Genomic DNA, 26353 nt, shown 5'->3' with positions numbered 1-26353 from the left:
AAGAGGGAGGGGCGGGGAGCAGGGAGATGGAGGGTGTTGACCTTGGGTAGGGTGCTCTTCTCCAAGAGCCGGTGCAGACTCGATGGGCCGAATGGCCTCCTTCTGCACTGTAAATTCTATGATAATCTATGATTGTGGCAGACGCGCTCAAACAGGCCGCAGCATATTAATTGTTGGAAACTAGCCAAATCGTCGTCAATATTTCTACGCACATCACAGACGCGTTCCAAATAGTTTTGCCTTTTGAATGGTGTTGACACTGAAACCGGATGACCAGTATCCACATTGCGCTCGCAACAGCGTGTGTGCCCTTTGCAAGGAGACCATTCACAAAATCACATCAGCTTTGGTCCCGTAGCTTTGGAGTTGATTTTGATTTGTGTTGGAATGAATTGCCAGTTAATCCATTCACCATCTAAACGGGGAACTCCGATTAACAACCACTGATATCCATGGTGAAAAAGGAGAGGGGGGAGGGGGTGATGGGATGAGTGTAGTTTCAGTAATGGGGGATGTGGGATAAAGCCATAGAAGATCATAAAATCCAATAAATAGACCTCGGAGAACATCTACATAACTTCCATCATTTGAAGATGACAGTTATCAACCTCAAACTGTGGTACAGCAAAGATGTAATTTCTGATTGAAGCATTTCCCTCCAAAAATAACTTTTAATTTAACTAACGTTTTATAACTTCGATCATTTGGTGCCATATATTCATGTGCGAATTCAGTGATTGTGGGCACGTGTTTGCCACTCAATGGCTCTATTTTATGACCAGCTCTGAAGGGAAACTGTCATTCCCATCAGCACCACAGTGTCTGAACAGCTCCGTATTCTTGGCTTGGGGCGGGGGGGGGGGGGGGGGTAGGTGGAGGCTCTTCCTCGTTAAACGGTGAAGTGATGCACACAAGGTGGGGTCGAGGCACATGCGACTGGACTGGAGCTCCTCGCTTCCGCGTCACCTCTGGTCTGATGCAGAAACTAACTCCAGACAGAAATAGGCAGTGAGACTCTGCACTCCACAGTTCGTTCAGCCCAGTCCACGCGATCCACTCCCTCGTCCCAGCTGCCACAGGCCATGGCAGACAAGCAACCCAACGCTGCTGAGGAGGAGGGGGGCCTGCCCGTTTATTTAGCCAAGCTAGGAAGCAGCAGCCCCAAGCCCCGCCAGAAGTACGGGGGGATGTTCTGCAACGTGGAGGGCGCCTACGAAAATAAAACCATCGACTTCGACTCGCTGAGTGTTGGCAGGAGAAGCGCCCGGAGTCTAAGCAGGAACGATGGGAGTCAGGTTTCCATCGAGTCAGACGGATTGAGTGAGACCGGGAGTGATATCAGTGAGCTGTCCAGCTCCTGTGAGCCTGGGGTTCGGGGTGAGAGCGGGTTTGAGCCGTTGGAACAGTCACCGAGGGTTCAGGGAGCAGGGCTTCTGCACGACCCGCACACTCAGGTAAAAGTCTGCACTGCTAGTATATCGGGCAATGTTTCAAATATCCGAGAGCTACTATGTATTCATTTAATTACTGAACTTGGTTAAACTGGAGTAGGCTAGCCTGCAAAAAATCAATAGGGGAATGTGCGGTTACACGGGTTAGAAGTGATGATGGGGGGGTGGGGGGCACGGTTAATCTTAACCTCACAAGGTCCTGTTATAAGTGTGTGAATATATTGTCAGAACGATGAAGTCGCTCATCAAGGCACACTATCCCTTACAATAAGTTGTTTTTTAATTGATACCTGGGAAACGATTAGCTGCCCCACGTGTTTGGTTTTTTATCACTAACCAAAGTTAATGTCCACACGTTAAAAGTGGCTCAAGCTGTCTTTCTGTTTGGTTTACTATTGGTGGGGGTTGGTCGACTCTGATGGTTTACAGGAGGGCCGACTGCATGTGGCCCCTCGCTTCGAGCAGAGCGCCGTTCAACTTTCCCTGAAACTTCTGCTTTATTCTGCAGTGAGCTCAGGGGCTTTCACAAGAGTCCCGAACTTTAATTGGTTCCATTACACCACGGCAGCATGTGTTTCCCCATAAATATTGGCAGGGTACCGCTATTCAGTGGGGGAAAATGAGACAAAAGGGAGAGAATCCATCTCCACGTGTATGTCTGACTGAATCCCACCTATTCTATAGTCTTCATTCCCGGATCAAGGACTATGGGTTTCAGTTACTAAAAGAGCCCCGAAAGGGGTTTTGTATCAATGCATCTTTAGTGATTATCCGGTTTGTAAAATAAAATAAAGTAAATCCGGAGCTGGTCCCACATAAATATATTTTCCATCGATGATGATAGGGGGGGGGGGGGGGGGTGTTACTAGCGGATGTGATATGAGATCGGGACCGTTTGGTTAACGATCCCAAAGGATAATGAGCTAATACAGAAGATGCTCCCTGAGTGATTACACTGGGAAACCACAAAGATGGTTTAAAAGAAATCTGATCGCCAAAATACTCATGGACTTAAAAAGGTTAATTGCTCAGTAAATAATCCCATGTGTCATACGATAAAACAGTGAACTTACATTTAAATCTTAAGAATGACTTAGATTTTATATATATCCTTTTGATTGCTGTTTTATACCGGGGCTGTCGGGGTAACATTACATTAAATGGATTTGTATGAAGGAATTTTTCCCTATAAAGATATATCGGCCGACTTAAATGCACGCTGTGCTTAAAATGAATGTATTGCTGTGTGTACATCTGAGCAGCGGCAGTAGTGACTGCTAAGGGAAGCCTGCCTATGGAGATACGGTCAATTTAATGGGGAATAACTGTAGCCTTGTTTCATTCTCCCCCACCCCTCCCCTCCCAGGGTTGTGGCAGTGATGCTGCTGGATGCAGTGAGAGGGAGGGAGCTGCAATGCTAATAAGGCAGATGGTCTATGAGCTTGCTGGAGGAGGGAGGGGAAAGGAGGGGGGGGTCGAGGCGGTGCCAGTCTGAGCTGCGAAGCTTCGGCGTCCTCTCCCCGCGAACAAGCACCATTTTCAGCACCACAAGGAGAAAGACGAGAGATTGGAAGCCCTCTCGCCGCCGCAACCACCCCCACCGCCCGCCCCTTCCACAACATCACCCAAACGCCCTCCTCCTTTCCTCCTCCCCACCCACCCACCACACAACCTCTCCGACCGTTCATCATCAGACAGAAAAAAAGCACCAAAATTTACAAAAAAAACCTCTCAGCAGCCGAGAGAGATTCTTCTCGCCTCCTGTGGTCCGCATTAGAAGCGGTTCGAGGTCAGAAACATGTTGTCGTACCAAGGCAAGAAAAACATCCCTCGGATCACGGTAAGCATTGAAGCATGAGTGCAGTGACAGGGCTGTTCGAGGGCCCGGGCTCACATTCCCCTCTCCCAGTCCTTTGTGGCGGGAGAGCCCCTCAGCCAGGCTCCTGATGGTCACTCGCGGTTCCCCCTCTCCCCAATCCAGCACCAGATGATCCCCCCTCCCTCCCTCTCCCTCTCTCATTATCCTCCTCCATCTGAAAATGGCGACGTTGTAAAGAGCAGTGGGCTGGGGGGGGGGGGGGGGGATGGAAAATGGGACTTTGATAAAAAAAAGTGCGTTTCTGGGCAGCGACCGTCGCTTTCTTTTAAAATTAAAATCTTCCCATTTATGAATTTCAATCTGAATTGACTCAGAAACTGGGAGCCGCCCATTTCCCCAGCCTGACTCAAACCGGGTCAACTTGCTTCCCTGTTGTCCAGCAATTTTGTCGCAGTGATTTCATAAAAATCCTCAGCGCCTCCCCACACTCCCTCCAGTGGATTGTCCTTTCTGCTGTTGCTTTAATATTCCCCGGTCTGTTATTCCCATTCAGTCGCGCTCGCGCCAAATAAAGGACCGGGCGGCGAGTCCCTCTAGTCTCTCCGTTTTAAAAAAAAACTGCATCTGGATTATTCACATTTTTGTTCCAAATAAAGGTGACCCACAAAAAAAAAACAACATGGGTAGAGAATGGAGCTGCGGGCATGCGCACTCGCTAACCATTCATCCTTTGTGTTCGGTGGGCTTTGCTGCAAAAACTGGGCGTCGTTGCTGCTTTGAAGGGAAGACCCCCTGTCATTGAGCATGATCACCAGTTCCAGAGACCACGCTGATCAGGATTGCCGGGTACTTCAACTGATCAAATGCAAATCTAACATCTGCAAATCACAAGGACAGTACTCAGCACCCCCTCCCTCCCATCCATCCCCATCTTTTCGTCCTTGCCCTGTTGGAAATGTTAAGATGTAAGAATAGGGTGGGGTGGGGGGGAGGATCGATATAATTACTCCTCCCCCCACCCCCCAATATTTTCACTTATTGAAAATGCCAATTTGGTTGGGGCCAGAACAGAAGATGATCTGAACACTATTCTGCTCTTATCTTTAAAACAGGAGCCATTTTCCTCTTGAACATGGCGAGGAGGGGAGTTGGCCCATCTTGGCTTATTCAAGGCTGCTTATGTTCCAAAGCAGTTCCACTTGCATAGTGGCTTTAACATAAGAGGCATCAAAAAGTAATCCACATGGGGTGGATTAGAGAATAAATTGACACTCAGCACGAGTTCGAACAGATGACCAAGGGCGTAGTCCTGGAATCCAGTTTTGAACGTGGAGCAAGGCAGTGACAGTTGTGAAAAGAATCACAGGCTGCCAGGGGGAATGGTGACAAAGATTTTCAATCAGTTAGAAGGCTGAGTGGGAGGGGCCCAAGCGTACACTCATGTCAGCGACAAAACATTTGAGTGAATTGTGTGAATTACATTGTAGGTCTGCAAGTGATTTCAAAGTTAGGGCAGCGGGAGTCCATAGGGGAGTTTGTAAAATAAAAAGGCAGTTGCAAAACAGCACACTGTCTGGAGAGCCAGTGGCAGTTGGCAAATATACATGATTGTGGCTTACTGTAGGTTAGGTTAGGGTTAATGGTAGAGTTGCAGTTTGTATAAGGTGGAAATAGGAAGAAGAACACATGGAATGTCGACAAAGTTGAGCTTTCAAATGGACGGCAGTTTAAGTGGCACTGGTGCTGACAGACCAGTAATATTACAGAAATGGAAATTGACTTTCTTCATGATGAATGCAAAGTTTGAAGCTCAGCTCAAGTCAAACAGAACAGTTAGTTTGTGCATCAGGCCGAGTCAGAGTGAAGATCAGTAGAAGGGTTTGACAAGGGGGTAGAGTTAGGACAGAAGCAAGATAACTTAAATCTTGCAGGTGTAAAGCTTAACAAATTTCTGGCTCAACTATGACTTAATTTCAGCCAAGAAGTCAGCTAGCATTGTAGCAAGGGGAGATAAAGCTGGGTATCATAAGTAGGTATGGACACTGACGTCTGTACTTGTCCATGATGTCTTGGTGGAGAAATATGCAGATAAGAAATAGGAGTGAATTAAGGACAACTCTGGAGAATATTGAAGGTGAGTATTTGGGGTCAAGACGATAAGTCATTGCAGAAATATGCTAGCAACATTCGGAAAGGTAGGAGCAGAAGCCCGTGAATGTGATATTACAGGGATGCACGAGACATCTGTATGAAATGGTCAATTGTAGCAAAGGCCACATTGAAATCGAGGCAGACACTCAGGAAGAATGTCGCAGTTATAGTCAGAAATAATTTCACCAGGAACAGACCTAGGGAGTGGGCAGGGTAGAAGTAAACTGAAAAAACATCAAACAGTGGGAGAGGTTAGAACAGAGAGAGGTGATAATAACCCATTAGTGAATTTTAAAGAATAGTGAAGTGAGAAGTAGGACTGTAATTGGAGATGGTGGAGGGGCATTTTAAGTGAGTAGAGGAAATAAGGGATGACAACACCATTTGGGAATCTGAGGAAAGTAGCACTGATGGAGAAAGGATAGCTTCCAATGTAAGAGACTTTGTACTTGGGAAAGATAATTGAGTGGTCAGGATTGGGTCAAAGGAACATGATTTGGTGAGGAGATAAGTCTGGTGAGAGTTGGAGGGAGAATGGAACTACAAAGATCGGAGGTAGAGTGGGATGGGGAAGAGGAGGAAGCCATTGAAGCAGCCAAACAGGTAGCCTTAAATTTGAGCTCAAGAAGTACATACATTTGGTTTTAGAGGTAAGGATGAAGAAATCAGGGAAAGGAGCGAATGAAGATATTTTGTCTAGAGAAGAGATTTTTGGGATTGACATTGCTCCGCATGATGATCCTGGAATAGTAAAAGGATGCTGCAATGAGTGGAAGGTGATATTGCCAACCACCAGAATGACATTGACCTCACTCGGTCTGAAGCTGTCAGTATGTTTTTCAGATGGAAGTGTGTTGGGAGCTGGGATGTTGAAAGGGGAAATTTGGGAAGATACAGCTTCTACCAGGACTCATTACAAATCTTAGCAATTTTGATAGTGGCACATAATGTAGCCGCTTACAAAATGGACAGATCCATTAAAAACCTGTGCTGTGATGGCTTAGGTGGGGGGGGGGGTGGAATTATAAATTGAAAAGTTATGGGTGGATGGGTGCCTGCCCCTTTTCCAGTAAAACTTGTCTTTTTTATTTGTTCTTGGGATGCTGGCATCGCTGGCTGGGCCAGCATTTGTTGCCATCCTTCGTTGCCCTTGAACTGAGTGGCCTTGCTAGGCCATTTCAGTGGGGACAGTTAAGAGTCAACCATCTTGCTGTGTGTCTGGAGTCACATGCAGGCCAGACCAGATAAGAATGCCAGATTTCCTTCTCTGAAGGATATCAGTGAACGCAATGGGTCTTTACGACAAACGGCAATGGTTTCATGGTCATCATTAGATTTTTAATTCCAGACTTTTATTGAATTGAAATTTCAACGTCTGCCATGGTGGGATTCGACTCAGGGACTCCAGAGAATTACCTTGGGTCTCGGGATTACTAGCCCAGTGACAATACCACTACACCACCATCTTCCCAGCACATTAAAACTAGAAGAAGACACCATGATATCTTAAAATATTTTTGCTATGCCTCGAAGAACTTTTGGGAACAATTTGGCTCACACAAAATCCATTTACTTACAGAGTTAAAATTGGGCCCACAAACATTGCAGCAAAGTGTCGAGCAGCATTCCTTCTGTGGCCTCACTCAAGTGGGTGACTCAGTAGTACCGGAAAAGGGGCAGGCATCCAGCCCCACATAACTCTTCAGTAACCTTAACCCAGAGATTTTGGATTGGGACATCCAGTCCTCCATAGATCTGCCCCACAAAGCTTCTGCGGGAATTTCTCCCCCATTTTCTTATTACAGTCCATCCCCTGCAAAACTATTTGGCTGGACTTCATGCCTCTTCCCTTCCAAGCAACATTGACCATTTCTTGTCTAAACAACACACAAATACTATAAGGTATGATTTGAATACTCCAATGTGGCAGATTTTGTTCACAGTGAAACTAGGGCAACACATTAATTGTACATACATACCATTAGTGCTAAACCATTACTATCTGTGGAAAATAAACAAGCTATTGTATTTCAGACTTTCTACACATTTATTGAACAAAACTGTAAAGATAATTTCTTGTCAGAATTGTGTCGCATTTTACCTAAACATAATATAGCCATGATTATAGTACCTATGCATTACTGTAGCCATGGAAAACAAAGCTATATATAATTCCTTGATACCTACTTATTTTAAAGCAAGTTGAATGTTTCACAATTTTCATTAAGAGTTTGAATATTCATGTGATTAATAAACCTATTTTTAAATTCACATACAACTCTATTATTTTCATAAGAAGTACTGAAAACAAGTATTCTCATTGGCACACATTGAATTGACACAGATTCAAAAGAATCTGAAATTTATTAACTTTTCCTCTTGTGGTAAGCCTTGTGTACACTGAAAACCAGAAATACCAGAAGAAGATCAGTCACTTGGACATAGCTGACAAAATTGTGTTAAGAATTCAATAAAATTAAACCTGGCTGTCTCATGGCTTGGTGATTAAAGTCTCTGCCAGATATGGACCAGGAAGAGGCCAGGTTTGATTCTTGACTGTGCCGTGTTAATTGACCTTAACCAACAGAAGTTCTGGCTGATATTTCTCCCATAGTCAATATCATTAAAAAAGATGATTTACTTGTGTATCTGAGTGTTGAGCATTTCCTATGCTACAACAATAACCAGTTCAAATAAATCACTTAATTGGCTATGAAGGACTCTGGGACATAGTGAGAGCTGATACATAAATTCAATGATGTGGAGATGCCGGCATTGGACTGGGGTGGGCACAGTAAGAAGTCTAACAGCACCAGGTTAAAGTCCAACAGGTTTGTTTCGAATCACTAGCTTTTGGAGCGCAGCTCCTTTAACAGGTGACTCGCATGATGAAGGAGCTGCTCCCCGAAAGCTAACGATTCAAAACAAACCTGTTGGACTTTAACTTGGTGCTGTAAGACTTCTTACATAAATTCAAGTTCTCTTTTCTTTAATGAGGCAGAATGAGGATACAATTGTATTAGGTGTCTGTAGTCTAAGGGAGGGCTGGTTGGTGGGGAAAAACCAGTAGCTGGAGGCACCTATTAGATACGTATGTATGTTGGGCCAGAAAAGCACAAGAGTCGATTTTGGTGCCCTTCATGCCACCAACGTCTACAATTTAGTATCATGTACGAAGGTAGATTTTTCAACACCTTGCCCATGGTGAAGTATCTCAGTAAAAGATCATTAAAGACAAGGGTTCGTAAATGTACTCTTTAAAAAAAGGCCACTTGGACAAGGGGCTGGTATGTTGTTGCATCCTTGCAGCAATATTGCAATTTGAATCGCCGCCATCAAAGGGGGAGAGGTGAAAGTAGGAATTAATCAGTTGTAATACTTTTCTGTTAAATTGTTCAGTTGCTGACAGCAAGTCAGTATCTCAATCCAGCTCTAGTTGATGTTATTGTTAAATGAGTATCTTGAACATCTTAGTGAGTTAGGTATCAGAAACAGATACCAATAACAGTTTAACACTTCATGCATCAGCACCAATTACTCTATTATTCAAATCAAAGCAGCATGGGAGTCCACAAGTGAGGGCCAACTCCATCAGACTTGAAACCTGTAACACAATATTGACACAAGATTCCAAGCCTTAGATTTTACAATGGGGAAGTCCAATTTATTGTAATATAAAGTGGACATATCCAGTTGGAATTCAGATTTACTGCTTGTAAATCTCCCACTATGTGTTGAGGTGGTGCAGGAGGCAATCAGTGGAGCAATGCCACACATCACACAGGCTTCACCTGGGACAATTAGCACCCACCTGTCAATCTTGTAATGGCAGATTAAACATTATATTACCTTCACTTACTTGAGGACCAATGCTTACAGAGGCTTAAATTCACCAGGGAAACGAGCAGAGTCATGAGACATCCCACTTGAAAACTTACAGCCAAATTTTGCCACAGGCACAGCACTGTTATATGTACATTAACAGCCATCTCTAGATAAACCTATGCCCTCCGTACAAATGCTTTCAGCTACAATGCCTTCACATTTTGAAAAAATACCTCACAAACCTGCTACTTGTGCCAAAGTGATAAAATTTGAACCTATGTCTTGCCAGGAATGCTGGCTGCACAGGCAACAATTGTCGAGGTGCCAATGTAATCTTCAAGCATTGTTCATGAGGATCAGTCGGAGCCTCTAGAGATTGAAGTGGCTACTGCCTTGCAAGAGCTAAATCCTCAATTACATTTGCTGCAGCATCTCTGCAATTACCTGTGCAGGCATTAACGAAGTTGGTAAAACAGTCTGGATATGTACACATCCTGAGCAACAGCATAATCACTTGCACAAAATCAGAAAATGCCTGGATGAGTGACTCGAAATGTTAGCTCCCTTCTCTCTCCACAGATGCTGTCAGACCTGCTGAGATTGTCCAGTATTTTCTATTTTTGTTTCAGATTCCAACATCTGCAGTAATTTGCTTTCATTTTAGCAGAATCACTCGCATTTCTATTCCATTCTTCATGGCTGGCTGTTTCCACATATTCAGAAGAAATGTAAAACTCTTTTATCAAATTGTATAATAGAAATGCTGTCTGAGTCTAGCTCATTGCCCCCACTACCAACAGGCATTCCTATTTTCCAGCACTGCAATAATATTGATTTTGAGAAATATACTACATTAGGGATATATTCCAATGCCTGCCATGACATTCAGTGGAAATCCATGGACGTGGTGGTGCATGGGGAGCTAGTACAACAGATTCTTGCCTCATTTCCCATTATCAACTATCCATGAAAAGATCAGCAGAAAAATAAAGATTGAAAAATTTAAACATGCAACCCTGAAATTGTACATCAAGAATAGATTCATTCCCTTTTTGCTCTTCCTATTTTAAGAGACAATTCTTCATGGATATGATATTCATCGTGATATTACCATTTAGTTCTAAGACATAAATAGGAATATTAAAGGGATGCTAGGTAATATGTTTTTTCAAATAATCTATATAATGAGAATTATATGTATAATATAAAAGCTTTCAGAAGTCTTGCTTCATTGTCTAGCATTGAAATAAGCACATTTTATCTGTCTAATTGTTTAAATATTTATTCCAGAGTGATCGCTTACTTATTAAAGGAGGGAAAATAGTCAATGATGACCAGTCCTTTTTTGCTGATATTTACTTGGAAGATGGGATTATAAAGTAAGTGTGTGGATATTTCTTACACATTGTTCCTCAATATGGAATAGCAGATTGGGTGATTTGTAAATGTGTATGGCATCCTGAATTTTTAATTGCTTCAGTAGAGATAGCCTCCCATCATGAGATTTTTGCTTGTAGCTCAGTTAGGTTTTTAGCATTCCTAGTTCCAAGATAAGCATGGCTAACATAAAAAAATAAAAATTGCCCAGTTTTAATCCAACAGGATCTCTTATGGTCTCAGAATCTCTTCTATGTCAGCAACTTTTTTTCTCAGCTTTATGGTTCTCTCAATGGGATTGCCAATTTGAGGATACTCTGTGCCAAATAATAGACAGTTTTCTGCTGTACATCTGAAATTATTGGGAACTGTGTTGACATAGTTCAGATGTAGTTAACGTGGAACTCTTAGTCTGAGCTTTTCATCCTCTGACTCTGAGGTCAGTTTAAACCTGGCAGTGAATGAGAATGTTACTAATTGCACCACTCAGCTCCCAAACAAAACTACTTACATTTCTGAGCAGCTACATGAAATTATAACATTAATAATGAAATATACCTAGTTTGCATCTACAGCGGAACGTCGGAACAGGTTATATTTTCTTCCTGAATGACGTGTGGTCATTTCTGTAACACAAATAAGCACAACATTTCAGTTTGCCCACCAATATAACCTGTGCATCAGTTGGTGCTGATATTCTCTGATCATCCTTTAATGTTTTGTAAGAAATATAATAGACCCTTTAATCCCAAAGTCATGCCGCTCTGGCAACCAATGCAAATGAAGGATAGATGAAATATTTGAAATCATGGATGCCTTAAATAGCCAAATGAGCAGTTTTAAAAACCTATGTTGTGTGTGTATTCCTGGTTTATAATTCCAAAGAACACCCTGAGCATGAATTAAAAAGTTACCCCCTTCAACCTCTCAAACCAGTCAATTCAAAACTTCATCAGCATTGCAGTGGGGTAGCATAATGGGAGGTCAGGCTTTTACTCACAATGTTCAGCTTTGTTGGACAAATTGGCTGCAGATGACTGAAGCTAAACTGCAATTGCCCAAAATATTTCAAGACCTATGAAGGCAAATGAATAGTAATAGTTGAAAGTGTGTTTACTTGAACGGTGAAATATTACCACCACTGTTCAGATGCACAATGATCTCCTTTATTGTAAATATACTTAGTATCTTCCACTCAGTAGGTTATTTATTTTGATTCCGCAAAACACAACCTCAAAGTGGTTTAGAACAAACTTAATTGAGTTGTATGCTTAAAAGATAAGGGGTTACCTCTTGAAGACTAACAACTGCAAAGATCCTGTGTGTCCACATTGGTCTTATACTTGAATGAGGGTTTAATCAGTCTGATGGTGTTTTTATTTCAAGATTTTAGTCATTTTCTCTTTTTTCCATTTTCTGCAGCCAGTATGTTCACTGACAAACCTCAATACATCCATCCAGCTTGCTGCTTTTATGTTGTAGGAACTTTCTGATTTTCACAAGTTGTGTGAGGTCATGTTTTTATTGTTCTTTATTATTCTCACCTTAATAAAAGTCAGGAGCAACCTTCTTAACACACCATTGTTCACAGCCGAGTAGTGTTGCCATTAATGAGTTGTGATTGTGTCACTAAGACCTTCTTCTTTTACTAATTTGATCCCTCCTGTTGTAATAGCTTGCTTGTCTCCTCTTGAATTTCCCCCCAGAGTTTGGAGCATGTTTACAATTCCTGACATTAAACGGTTTGCAGCAGTGAGAAATGACTTGGTACTTTATCACATTAGCTATTACAGCAGAAAAGAGCCAGCTGCTTCCATTGAAATGCTTCATTAGTCAAGTAGGGATAAGTAAAGGTCTCCATGATCTCAATTGGCTTTTTGCAGCAAAAGTTTGCTACCATCAATATGTGCTCTGCTTGGTCATTAGATTGCACACAATTATGTTTATGATAAAACCCTGACATGTTGCAAATTTCTGAAATTCCAATGCCAAGGATAGGAGACTATTTTCATTACATTTTCTATCTGTTCTGCCATGATGAGAAAAATGTGTAAAGGCTTATAAGCCTAATTTTTCAGTCAGCATTGTTTAATGTCAATGTTAACCCATTCATTTTAAGTGAGTTAACACTGCAGTTTAAGTAGCATAAGAGTTAATGCTATTTGAAGAATCAGAAAGATAATAATGACTGACAGTGGAGGTCTTGTGGCACAGTGGGTAATGTCTATGCCACTCAACCAGATGCTCTCTCAAGATAGCCAAGGGAAGTATGTTTGTAACATGGCCAAAAGGTTGATTATCAACCCAAAGTTATTCCTTTGCATCTATGGTAGGTGGTAAGAACAAGTAAGTCTTTTCGTCAGCCAGCCTACAGAAGGCAATGGCAAACTATGCCTTGCCAAGCATAACCTGGTCTAACACATGTGACTCCATGGTTACCAATGCTCTTTTAGGGATATTGTAATTGAAGGAAGAGAGAGAATAACTTCTCACTGGAATTTTCTCTGCTGTACTAACGAAAAGAGAAAAGTCTTAGGAAGAGAGGTGAGGGGGTTCCTAAAGCCACATTCTCACCTGAGCCACACCTCCAGGAATCTTGTTCTCTCCTGCCCTCACCCGAGAATAGAATTTGATCGGATGCCCACCACATGTAAATGACGGTTGGGTGGGAATCCATCCACCTTCCCGCCTCCCATCTCAGCTACCATTAAAGACCATCGGGAGCGGAATGGCGCTACACTCTGGAATAGGGGCAGAATGTGCGCTAGCAGCTGAATAGGAGGCGTAAGGCACCTGTACACCCACACACACATCTTTTGAAAAGGACTGGGGTAACCTGAGGTCTAAAAGAAAACGTGAGAGAAGACCCTCGTGGTGATAATTTACCCATTTTAAAAATGGTTCCTCTCCTGCTGACACTGCAGTGGATAACCCAATGTTCAGTTATGAAAACAGTGCACCATATTGATGTCTTGAATCACTGCAGTAAACAGGAGTCCCACTGCAGCATGCCTTACTTGGCTGCCAAATTGCTGCAGGTTCCTTAAGTGCTGCAGAAATTCCACTGGAAGACTGCCCTCAAGAACTATGAATCCCCAACCCAGGAAGATAGGACAGGGTCAGGGGGACGAGTGGAAGGACCTTGTTTTAAGTTCCCAGCATCCTGCTGTTGAGTACATTCAAAATTGTGCACATGACAATTTAGTGTAATTATATCATTTTTGTTCTATCATCTTTTGAACCTGATTTGTCGGACCATAAAATGGTAACGGCTCTTTTGCCTAGGAACTCTCCTGGCTGTTTTTTCTGTTTGGTTCTCCATTGAATCAGTCTCAGCTAAGTATGTGGGGTGGTAAAACTCTATTATTCTTAGGACACATGAAAACAAAAAGAGGATTCACTGGTGCTACATTAATACATGGATTCATCAGTGGTTAGTATTGCTGCCTCACGGCGCCGAGGTCCCAAGTTCAATCCCGTCTCTGGGTCACTGTACGTGTGGAGTTTGCACATTCTCCCCGTGTGTGCGTGGGTTTCACCCCCACAACCCAAAGATGTGCAGGTCAGGTGGATTGGCCACGCTAAATTGCCCCTTACTTGGGGAAATAATGAATTTATTTAAATAAACTTATTTAAAAAATACATTTTTCAAAAAAATACATGGATTCATACAAGTTGACATAATTTTTAACAGCTAATATTTTGAAAAATGAAACAGACCACATGCTAAAGTGTTGGCAAAAAATGAAACAAAAGCACCCCAGAAGATAAAAAATGAAAATGACAATTTACACAGGAGCAGGAATATATGTCGTTAATGGAAGGCGAGGAAGATTAAAAGTATTAGGACTTGGATGTTGCAAATCAAATTATTTTTTGAGGATGGCCATGCTTACTTTGCATGTAAAAATGCTGCCCAACGAGTCTTTGTAATGTACTTCTGCTACAGCACGGTCAATAATCTCTCTAACACTTTGTGTAATGACTTCTCAGGCAACTTGGAGATAACCTCATTGTCCCTGGAGGTATAAAGATAATTGAGGCCAATGGGCAGATGGTCATACCTGGTGGAATAGATGTCCACACTCATCTGCAAATGCCATGCATGGGCATGACCACTGCTGATGACTTCTACCAAGGAACCAAAGCGGCGCTGGCAGGGGGAACCACAATGATAAGTAAGAAACAAATTCTTTTCTCCTCATTTCAACTGGTTAGGTTTTTAAAAAAAGTACGGAATTAAATGATATTGGAGAACTTTATTTTAACCTGAGCTCCTTTAAATAATTTAATCGTTTTCTCAGTCCATCCACTGATGACAAGAAAGTGATTACTAATAATTCAAGAAATGGAAAAAAAAAAAATTAATTCTGTATTTCAAGAGAATGTGGAAGTCGCCATAGTCCAAGAGGGCCATAAGCTGCTCTCCCTTTAAGAGAGAGAGCTGACTGGTGGTGATTTGACCTGATGGTCACCACACCTCAGTCGAGGGACAAGGTTCAGAAGGCAGGGTAATGTTAGCTGGTACAGGAATTTAACCTGTTGGCATCACTCTGCATCACAAACCAGCTCTCCAGCCAACTGAGCTAACCAACCTCCCTTTGTAATAGTGCATGGAGGTAACTAATGGCTGTATCGTGGCTAAGATTCATTCTTTTGAATGCCTTGTTGAAATTGCTTGCCCTCTCAATCAATCCTAATCTCAGGGGATTGATTGTACCTTATCAGAATTGTGTTCATGTGATATAATAGCCTCAAAGTGGGATGGGTAGAGTTACCACCACATAAACATTGACACTTCAGCCTTTTTAGGGAGACAACTCCTATTTGGCTCAAGTTCCTTTCTGTTTCAGGTGGCAGGCCACTTTTCAGCATTCAGATCTGGAGCCTTTTGGGACAGAACTGGCCAGAGTGTGCTCACCCACTCCAGTGGTGAACATCACAAAGGAGCCTCTTCCACCACTATACCCTCCACCCACACCCCTTTCTCCCGCCTACCCCATTTGAGCTGTATCAGAGCAGATAGGATGGTCAGCACAACATAAATACAGGAAACGAAAAATGATGCAACTAAGACACGGTGAATCAAAAAATTCAAATTAACTGCATATATTTATATCTTTGCTGTCTAACACAGTGGATCATGTCCTTTCGGAGCCTGAACCTGGATCAAGCCTTATTTTGGCCTATGAGCAGTGGAGAGAATGGGCCGACAGCAAGTCGTGTTGTGACTATTCTTTACATATCGACATTACACGTTGGCATGAGGCTCTGCGTGAAGAAATGGAAACCTTGGTCAAGGACAAAGGTAAATCTAAAAATTTCCACCACTTCCTGATGGAGACTAATCTGATTGTCCCTGAAATGGTATTGCTTCTGAAATGCAATTCACTGGAACACGCAGATACACTTGGATGCTGATTTAACAAACTTTTCCGATAGTCTGTGGGATCTAAACCACTTTGTAATTTCCAGACCACCACAACAATGGTAATAAATACACGTAAAACTAGAATGTTTTCAGTATCTGCAAGTGCAATGTGATAATGGACAGTTCATCTGTTTTGATAATGATGATTGAGGGATAAATATTGAACATTGGGAATAAAAAGTGCCACGGAATCTTTGCATCCATCAACAAGTGCAATGAAACCCAGAGTTCAATGTCACATCTGGAAGGCAGTACCTCCAACAGTACAGCACTCTCCTGGAGCGTAGGTTTTTGTGCTTACATCTCTGGAGATGGACTTGAACTTACAACTTGCTAACTCAGAGGCAGGAGTGTTACCAACTGAGTCACGGGGTCGATTTTCCAAACTGTGTTGGGAACCTAACACCCAGATGAATTTGGATCCCAACCCCATGCCTCAACTGCATTACTCTCACAGTGCTATTTTCAAAGTAAGTGCCCTCATTGGTGGATTGGCCATTATTTGGAAAAAAATAATAATTGTGTATTCTAAATTTTTAAAAATGAATTGCGGTCCCAATGACGCTGGTTCCTAAACAAGCTTATATAGGAGCTAATTTGGATGTAAGTGGGTTCCCCATTTTCATTACTAGTCCTTTGAAAATTTCAAACTGTCCTGAAATTGTCGGCATCCTGAGATGACCTCTGGGACTGCCATTTTGAAACTGTCCCCATACTGGCCTGGACTCATTAGAAAATTCGGCCCTTGAATAATAGAAGCAGTGGGGTCGTAAAATGTTTTAAGTGATGAAATATTGATATCAAATACTTACTTGTAGCCTCTTCTAACTTGCAGAACACTGCACAGTATACAGCATTTTCACTGTTTTTTGTTTGACCAGGGGTGAACTCCTTTCTTGTATTCATGGCCTACAAAGACCAATATCAGTGTAGCGACGCACAGGTAACACTCTACAGAGAAAATGAAACTATTAGCACCAACATCTGTTTCTGCTCAGCTAAGGATGCTTCTTGCAAAACCAATGCTAATTACATGTTCCTTTCCATGGCAGATATATGAAATCTTCAGCATCATCCGTGACCTGGGTGCGATAGCACAGGTTCATGCTGAAAATGGAGACATCATTCAGGAGGTAAAAATAGAATTTGATAATCAATCTGAAGCTAAAGCATTAAAAGTTGTACTAAAGTTAAAAATGGAGTTTTCAAAAATTCAGTAAAGCATTATCTATTTGAAAATGCAACAGGTCATAACTTTACCTTCAATTTCCTAACCGCCTCCTCCCCAGCCCCCATACCATACATTGGCCTGACCTTTTAAGATGATGGAGGCTCACCTCCCACCATCTAAAGAGTTTGCAGGGAACACATCCACTCTTAATCCCCACTGCCATTTTACGCTTTAACGAGGGTTGATTGACATTAGGTGGGACTTCCAGGAAGAAGCCCTACATTTGGGCAGCATGGCAGCACAGTGGTTAGCACAGTTGCTTCACAGCTCCAGGGTCCCAGGTTCGATTCCCGGCTTGGGTCACTGTCTGTGCGAAGTCTGCACATTCCATCCGTGTCTGCGTGGGTTTCCTCTAGGTCCTCCAGTTTCCTCTCACAGTCCAAAGTGCAGGTGGATTGACTAAGCTAAATTGCCCTTGGTGTCCAAAGAAAAAAGATCAGGTGGGGTTAGGGAGATAGATTGGAGGTGTGGGCTTAGGTAGGGTGCTCTTTCGAAGGTCCAGTGCAGTTTCGATGGGCCAAATAGCCTCCTCCTGCACTGTAAATTCTATGATTCTATGATTCTATGATTAGAGAGCTGCCAGCCAATCTGATAATTCGGCAGCTCTCCAGTCCCTGCAGGAACAAGGCTGCAGTGGTCGGATGAAGAACTGCACCAGGAGGCCTACTTGTGTCTCGGAACCAGAGGAAAAAGTAAGTGTCAAAGAGTCAGGCTTGGGAGTGTAGGCAATTCCTGGGGAGAGTTGTGAGGGGGTGATCAGGGTTCGGAGAGTGGAGGGAGGTCTGAAGGTCACCCGACTTTCTGTAGGGGTTGGCCCTAATCAGAAGGGGGCTGTTGATGGATGCGCCCTCCCCATGCCCCCTCCCTTATTGCCCAGGTCTAAGTTGTATTAATTTGGCTTCTGCTACAAAGCTTCAATCCTCCCACCAGCCTAAAAATGAAGGCTGGGTGGGAAATGGCCCTTAAGTAGCTATTAAATGTCCATTTAAAACCCTCAATTGGAGTCAGGGCAGACTTCCCATCCATAGCTTTGCCCTTCCCAGCATAAAATCCCTGTGAATTCAGGCGGTTGGGAACCCAGAGGGAATACTTATCCCTGCAATTACACGCTCCGCTCCCCCCCCCCCCCCCCCCCCCCAACCTAAAAACAATTCTCGCTCCCACTGGAAAATTAAATAACTTGCAAAAGGATTGCATTAAGGAAGCATTTAACACTTGGTAAATTACTTTAGCTTGATTTTAAACATTGACAAATAATTTATTAATGATATTGGGCACCTTCAGCTTTGCCACTAATGAAGTGCGCGAAGGTTATGATTTGTTTTACAGCATCAAAATCACTGCTACTTGTATTTTTGATGTTTCAATCTTTCTTTAGGAGCAGAAACGAATGTTGGAGCTTGGAATTACAGGACCAGAGGGGCATGTTCTCAGTCGACCAGAAGAGGTAACACAATTTTCTGCTACATTGAGAAGTGAGTGAATCAGGAGATCGTGTTCTCGAATTACAGAAACATTTGGCTAATGTTGAAAACATACAGCCACAGTAGGAAAAGCAACTAAACTATGGGCCAAGTTTTGGAAAGCCAGGGTCGGGATCAATGCCACTAGCCCTGGAAGTCGCAATCCAATTTGACGGTCATCATACAATTTTTTGTTGAGATCATAATTTCCTCCGGGAGTACGGCCACTGCTCGCTGCTTGGACTGCAGCCAGTCCATGACTAGGAACATCACAAGAGGCTAAGGAAGCAAGTAAGTGGGGGGGTCTTGTGGAAGCCTATCAAGGAGGTCCAAAAGAGGGGTGGCTGATTAACAGTAGGGTGCTCGGGGGATGTGGGGGGTTGCTGGGTGGCCATTTACACTGTGGAGATCCTCCATAGGGCACAAACTGCTGGAACAGGAGGGATCTTTCCTTAACCTAGCCTGAAGTCAGGCCACCAGTGTATATGAGGTGTGGTGCCTCCCCTGCCACTGGTCAAATAGGCTCCTAAATTACTATTAATTGTCCACTTAAGGGCTACAGTTGGCTAAAGCAGGCCACCCGACATTACCCCACTGCAGATAAAATTCCTGGAAAGGTGAGCGGGGAGGGGGGTATGGTAAATCCGCCATCCCACCCACTTTCATGACCCCCCCTCCCCCCATGCCCTTCAAACAAAAGATGGAACTGTAGGGAGAAAATGCTTGAATCTATCATCAAAAGAGAAATAACGAAACATCAGGTGAGAAATTGTCCCATTGGGGAGACGCAATGTGGTTCATGAAAGGCAGGTCCTGTTTAACTAATTTACTGGAATTCTTTGAGGACATTACAAGGCAGTGGACAGTGGGTAACCGGTGGATGTGGTGTATCTGGATTTCCAGAAGGCATTCACATAAACATGCCACAAAAAAGGCTGTTGCACAAGATAAGGGTGATACGGGTAAGATATTAGCATGGATAGAGGATTAGTTAACTAACAGAAAGCAAAGAGTGAGGATAAATGGATGTCTTTCTGATTGTCTGGTGGTGTGCTTCAGAGATCAATGTTGGGACTACAATTGTTTACAATTTGCATAGATGATTTGGAGTTGGGGACCAAGTGTAATGTGTCAAAGTTTGGAGATGACATTAAGATGAGTTGCAGAGCAAAGTGTGCAGCGGACACTGAAAGTCTGCAGAGAGATATAGATAGTTTAAGTGAGTGGGCAAGGGTCTGGCAGATGGAGTACAACATTGGTAAATATGAGGTCATCCATTTTGGTAGGAATAACAGCAAAATGGATTATTATTTAGATGGTAAATATTGCAGCAGGCTGCTGAGTAGAGGGTGTCCTTGTGTATGAATCACAAAAAGTTGGTTTGCAGGTGCAGCAGGTAATTAAGGAAAATGGAATTATGTCCTTCATTGCTAGAGGGATGGAGTTTAAAAGCGGTGAGGTTATGTTCCAGCTGTACAGGGTGCTGGTGAGGTCATACCTGGAGAACTGTGTACAGTTTTGGTGTCCTTACTTGAGAAAGGATGTACTGGCACTGGAGGGGGTGCACAAGAGATTCACTAGGTTGATTCCGGAGTTGAGAGGATTGGCTTATGAGGAGAGACTGAGTAGACTGGCACTATACTCATTGAAATTTAGAAGAATCGGGGGGGATCTTATAGAAACATATAAAATCATGAAGGGAATAGATAAAGTAGAAGCAGGGAGGTTGTTTCCACTGCCGGGTGAAAATAGAACTAGGGGGCATAGCCTCAAAATAAGGAGGAGCAGATCTAGGACTGAGTTGAGAAGGAACTTCGTCACCCAAAGGGTTGTGAATCTGTGGAATTCTCTGCCCAGTGAAGCAGTTGAGGCTACCTCGTTGGATGTTTTTAAGGCAAAGGTGGATAGATTTTTGAACAGTAAAGAAATTAAGGGTTATGGTGAGCAGGCAGGTGAGTGGAGCTGAGTCCACAAAAAGATCTGCCATGGTCTTATTGAATGGCAGAGCAGGCTCAATGGGCCAGATGGCCTACTCCTGCTCTTAGTTCTTATGTTCTTATGTTTTGGGGAGTCAGTGAGAGTAAAATTCCAACCTTGATTTCTGATTTCTTCTTAAATTTATGTATCTTGGTTTACAAATTTGTTTTTAGAGTTATCACCATATTAAGAGCTGATAGTTTGCTGTCAGACAGGACAGTAGACTGGTGACCACAAGCTGCTGTACAGGAAGTCAAGGGTTTGCTTACTGTGGGCCACATGATATTGGCCATAGATTGGGAGAAAGTTACTTATTCTTTTGGCTGGGAATGTACATGGAGAAGCTTTATAGAATGCTAAAAGAGAAAAACCATACTGAAAATTATGCAAGACACAGAAAAATTGAGATTTTTGGTAATTTCAAGTGGATTAAGATGATGCAAGAAAGTACACCAAACAGTTGTTGGATGTATTTAGTTAGCTATAATTCTTAAGTAATAGTTAAACCAAAAAAATAGCAACCATGCATTTGGGTGGATAACACAGAAACATACCAGTATACATGACATAATGCAGACAAATGTAATATTCTAGCAAAGTGCTAACATCAGCCATTTGTTAAATGCTCTTGTTTTTCAGTTAATTGGCCCTAAGTCTCATTTAACAACGTATTCATATATCAGTCGGTGTAATTACGCAATGAGCCATGATTTTGTTGCAATACAAATTAATTTGCTGGTCCTGCTTGCAACCCTCATATCGTTGAGGTACGTCACCTACTGGGGTGCCAACCAATGTGTCACATCCTATGCAACTTTATATCTGAACCAAACTAATCCTGTGCTAAATTTCCCAAATCATTAGAACATAGAACATACAGTGCAGAAGGAGGCCATTCGGCCCATCGAGTCTACACCAACCCACTTAAGCCCTCACTTCCACCCTATCCACATAACCTCAATAACCCCTCCTAACCTTTTTGGTCACTCAGGGCAATTTACCATGGCCAATCCACCTAACCTGCATGTCTTTGGACTGTGGGAGGAAACCGGAGCACCCGGAGAAAACCCACGCAGACACGGGGAGAACGTGCAGACTCCGCACAGACAGTGACCCAGCAGGGAATCGAACCTGGGACCCTGGCACTGTGAAGCCACAGTGCTATTCACGTGTGCTACCGTGCTGCCCATTAGGGTGCCATTAATATCAGAAAGCATTGCATTATTTTCAAAAATCAAGGATCATAGATGTATTATCACAATCTATATCTTATCTGCATGTACATATTCAACTGGGTTTGGAATCTAATTATTAATATTCTCAATGATACAATGTAATAGTCACATGAAAGGAATGTTAAAAATCGCATACATGGGCAATGTCTTTAAAATTGTATCAACGTGAAGGTTGCAAATGGATAGTGTGCTGTTTTCTTTTTAATGAACTTAACAGAAAGATTGGAAAAAGTTAGAAAGAAGGTTGGTTCAACTTTTACCTGCTTCTGATGAAGGTGGGAGGAGGGCACACTGCTTTTCACTTCAGCTTAAACATAATCAAAACATTTCTTCAAGGTTGAAGCAGAAGCAGTATATCGTGCAATCACCATCGCAAGCCAAGCCAACTGTCCCTTGTATATCACCAAAGTCATGAGCAAAAGTGCTGCAGATATAATTGCACAAGCTCGGAAGAAAGGTAAACTGCTAATTACGTACCAATCTCTAGCTGACCAAATGTGGAATAATGTCTTTTTTTTTTTGCTTAATTGCTCTGGTTACATAGATTATGCTCATACTGGCCCTGGTCCATCCCATCATAGTTTTAGCCTTGAAATCACATAAAAATAATCTTTATTAGTGTCATAAGTAGGCTTACATTAAGATTGTAATGAAGTTACTGTGAAAATCCCCCAGTCGCCACATTATGGCGCCTGTTCGGGTCCACTGAGTGAGAATTCGGAATGTCCAATTCACCTAACAAATGTCATTCGGGACTAAGAAGATATCTTGATCCCTCAGAGTTTGCATTGTCAGATATTGTACAAGTGGTCACATGTGACATGTCGGAATATATATATGCACGTGCATACAAAAGCAAGATGAGATGTTTGAAAGTAATGTGACCATAAAAACGAAGGGACTGACTTCGAAGTGACTTTATGGAATCAGAAACTTTTATTGGAGCCTTTTATATCCATGGCTTACAACACTTCTGCAGGCCCAACTTGCACGGCTCCCGTGGAGCTCTGCCAACAGCTGGCCAGTGGCCAATTCATTCAGAGCTCAGAAAACAGGAGCAGCAGAAAATTTGGCAGATGATGTCATCCCTTTTACAACGTCAAGCTTCCAGAGAGTAGAAAAAAAAATTATCCTGACTCCTGATCCCTGATCCCACAGAAAGGTCTCCCAGCACCCCTTGTGCTGCAAGGTCCCACTCCATTTTATTCCATATTTTTTGCCGAATTTCTATTTTGTGGATAACACTAGGTCATTTTGGAGCAATTAAAATATTGTTAGGGTTACTGCTTTCTGAAATCCTGTGTATTGTTTATAATTAGAGATTTTAAGAATCAATTCTGAAATTATTTAATCACAATTGATACCAGCCTCTACTCTTTAGCATAGATCAGTGTTCCATGAATCGCCTCAGGTTTGGCTTCACCTTTAAGAATACTCCAAATTTTGATAATCTTTAGCCGTTCTGTCATTTGAACATGAAATGTTAAGATTAAAAACACTCCATGTAACTTAGTAAAGTGGAGATTTCAAGTAACTTGGCAGAAATAAAACGATCTTCCCATAAGGAAAGCAATATACATGAGACAATCTCTGGAGTTCACTACACTATAGGAAACTATGTTCGCAGCCAGTACACTTGCGGAATTTGAGGACACACTACCCATGATTTTCTGACCACTGGCAGGCAAATTTCTCCATTGGCAACATCGGACATGATTTTCCAGTCCCGTATGCCTCAGGAGTCGTAGTGGCGAGACAGAACATTTGACAGACCAGTGAAAGGTCCGTTGTCTTTGGGTGGGGATTTCCAGCCCGCGATGGACGGGACTGGAAAATCCCACATATCAACTCAAAATATTACCTCCCTAGTTAGTGACCGTCTAAACTTGCCCGTCTAAACTTGTGTTTTACTAGAATGGGCAAAGAAACACCAAATTAATTAATTTCAGGGCATCACTTGTACCTGAACATTTGTCTACGCTTTTGAATAACTGCCTCATTAGGGAAATTACTTTATTTTTGCAAACTGTTTAAATTAAATCATTGTGTTCTGTACAGGGTGTCCTACTGACAAATTAAATAGAAAATTAAAATCAAGGCAGCATGACTTAATTGAGCCCGTTTTACCAAGAGTACTAGTCAGTTCTTTGTGTGGTTTGACAGGTGCGGTTGTATATGGAGAGCCTGTCACAGCAAGTCTTGGGACTGATGGATCCCACTACTGGAGTAAGAACTGGGCCAAAGCTGCAGCCTTCGTCACCTCCCCTCCGCTCAGCATTGATACTTCTACCCCAGATTATCTAAATTCTCTCCTCTCCTGGTACGAATTGCAATTTGACTCACCATGCGCAAATTGATTTTTATTTTTCTGTTTAGAACCTTAGGAATGATGTTCGTACTGTAGAAAAATATAATGACCATTTGTAAATTTAGTAATAACCAAAACTATGGGCGAAAATCCAAGTACGTAATCTTATACTTAATTATTTATTGGAAATGCATTCAAGGTGGTCACTTGTTGGGAATGGGGAAGAAGGATTTCCTTTGTGAAATTGTAAACCTAATTATATTTAAGTTATTGGAGTTCATTACACGAAGCGCACGAGGAAGTAATCCCCCTGGAGTAGTGATAATGAGGTGGCCATATTCATCCTAACACATGGTAACCCTGGTCTGATTTGTTTTTGAATACAGCGGCGATCTGCAGGTTACTGGCAGTGCTCACTGTGCTTTCACCACTGCACAGAAAGCTGTTGGAAAAGATGACTTCAGACTGATCCCTGAAGGAGTTAATGGTATTGAAGAGAGGATGACAATTATTTGGGATAAGGCTGTGGTATGTTAATCGTATAAAACCAACTGTAGTAGACATATCTGCCTTTGAACCTTTTAGTTTAACATATTGTTAATGGCAATAAATAAGAGCTTAACTATGGCCGAACAGCAGAATGCTAATTGGATTCTGAAATGCTCAGCTCTGACACTGACTCAAAGTTTATGGGACTGGAGCGGAATTGCTCCCCATTTGGCCAGATCTTTATATTTTAGTGAAGGGGGGGGCGGTGGAGCGTGGGGACAGGGTGTGTCCATGGGCAAATCATTCATCTGCATCCTCTATGTCCAGGAAATTTCCTTCACTTCCTGGAGAAATTCCTTACTTCAATCCTTAGCAAAGCTTATTGCAGTTGGGACCTGGCAAACTTCCCTTGGAGGCCTTTTACAAAACCTTATTAGAGTCATCAGTCGAATCCAAGAGGGGATTAATTACCTTCTACAGTTGCAGTGGTTTCATGAGATTCAGAGAGTTTATAAAAGACATTTGGACCTCTGAAGGACACCGCACTGCTTTACAAGGACAGATTAGCTCAAACTGGTAAACTATCCCTACTGTGCAAAATTTCCATTCCCAGAATTTCCACCACACTTACACTATTGAAGCAGGACCGCAGAATTTTCCAGGCTTTTATAACCATCAGAACAACTTGAACATACAAACAACAGTATCACTAAATTATACTAATATAGCCCCTTTCATTCAGTAAAATTTCCCAACGCATATGGCAGAAGCAATTATCGGACATCATTTGTACCAGAACCATGGGCGAAATTCTCCGGTATCGGCGCGATGTCCGCCGACTGGCGCCCAAAACGGCGCAAATCAGTCGGGCATCGCGCCGCCCCAAAGGTGCGGAATCCTCAGCACCTTGGGGGACCGAGCCCCAACCTTAAGGGGCTAGGCCCTCGCCGGACTAATTTCCGCCCCGCCAGGTGGCGGAAAAGGCCTTTGGTGCCCCGCCAGCTGGCGTGGAAATGACATCTCCGTGCGGCGCATGCGCGGGAGCGTTAGCGGCCGCTCACGGCATCCCCGCGCATGCGCTGTGGAGGGAGTCTCTTCCGCCTCCGCCATGGTGGAGACCGTGGCGAAGGCGGAAGGAAAAGAGTGCCCCCACGGCACAGGCCCGCCCGCGGATCGATGGGCCCCGATCGCGGGCCAGGCCACTGTGGGGGCACCCCCCGGGGCCAGATCGCCCCGCGCTCCCCCCCCCCCCAGGACCCCGGAGCCCACCCGCGCCGCCTTGTCCCGCCGGTAAGATAGGTGGTTTAATCTACGCCGGCAGAACAGGCATTTTAGCAGTGGGACTTCGGCCCATCCGGGCCAGAGAATCGCGGGGGGGGCGGGGGCCCGCCAACCGGCGCGGTGCGATTCCTGCCCCCGCCGAATATCCGGTGCCGGAGAATTCGGCAACCGGCGGCGGCGGGATACACGCCAGCCCCTGGCGATTCTCTGACACAGCGGGGGGTCGGAGAATCTCGCTCCGGATGAGGAAATATTAGAACTCATGAGCAACACCTGGGCAAAGAAGTATGTTTTAAGGGGCATTGTAGAGGATAA

General features: G+C 43.2%; 1 protein-coding gene across 2 annotated transcripts in view; it reads left to right on the top strand.

Moving 5' to 3' along the window:
• The first annotated feature begins 931 nt into the window (after window positions 1-931).
• dpysl4 (dihydropyrimidinase like 4) overlaps window positions 932-26353 on the top strand; it is a 55410-nt gene continuing 29988 nt past the window's right edge. Inside the window, exons 1-10 of one of the 2 annotated variants that reach the window (XM_072479155.1) lie at window positions 932-1454; window positions 10537-10625; window positions 14617-14801; window positions 15761-15931; window positions 16936-16997; window positions 17107-17187; window positions 18664-18732; window positions 22297-22417; window positions 24124-24280; window positions 24655-24796. In XM_072479155.1, coding sequence (XP_072335256.1) covers window positions 1083-1454; window positions 10537-10625; window positions 14617-14801; window positions 15761-15931; window positions 16936-16997; window positions 17107-17187; window positions 18664-18732; window positions 22297-22417; window positions 24124-24280; window positions 24655-24796 — 1449 coding nt within the window. In that variant the 5' untranslated portion in view covers window positions 932-1082. Of the gene's footprint in view, window positions 1455-2929; window positions 3292-10536; window positions 10626-14616; window positions 14802-15760; window positions 15932-16935; window positions 16998-17106; window positions 17188-18663; window positions 18733-22296; window positions 22418-24123; window positions 24281-24654; window positions 24797-26353 lie in introns of those variants that run through there. The other variant, XM_072479156.1, reaches the window with a different exon arrangement.

Source organism: Scyliorhinus torazame, chromosome 16, assembly GCF_047496885.1.
Source record: "Scyliorhinus torazame isolate Kashiwa2021f chromosome 16, sScyTor2.1, whole genome shotgun sequence".
Taxonomy (NCBI): Eukaryota; Metazoa; Chordata; class Chondrichthyes; order Carcharhiniformes; family Scyliorhinidae; genus Scyliorhinus; species Scyliorhinus torazame.
This window is presented reverse-complemented; position numbering and strand designations above follow the sequence as displayed.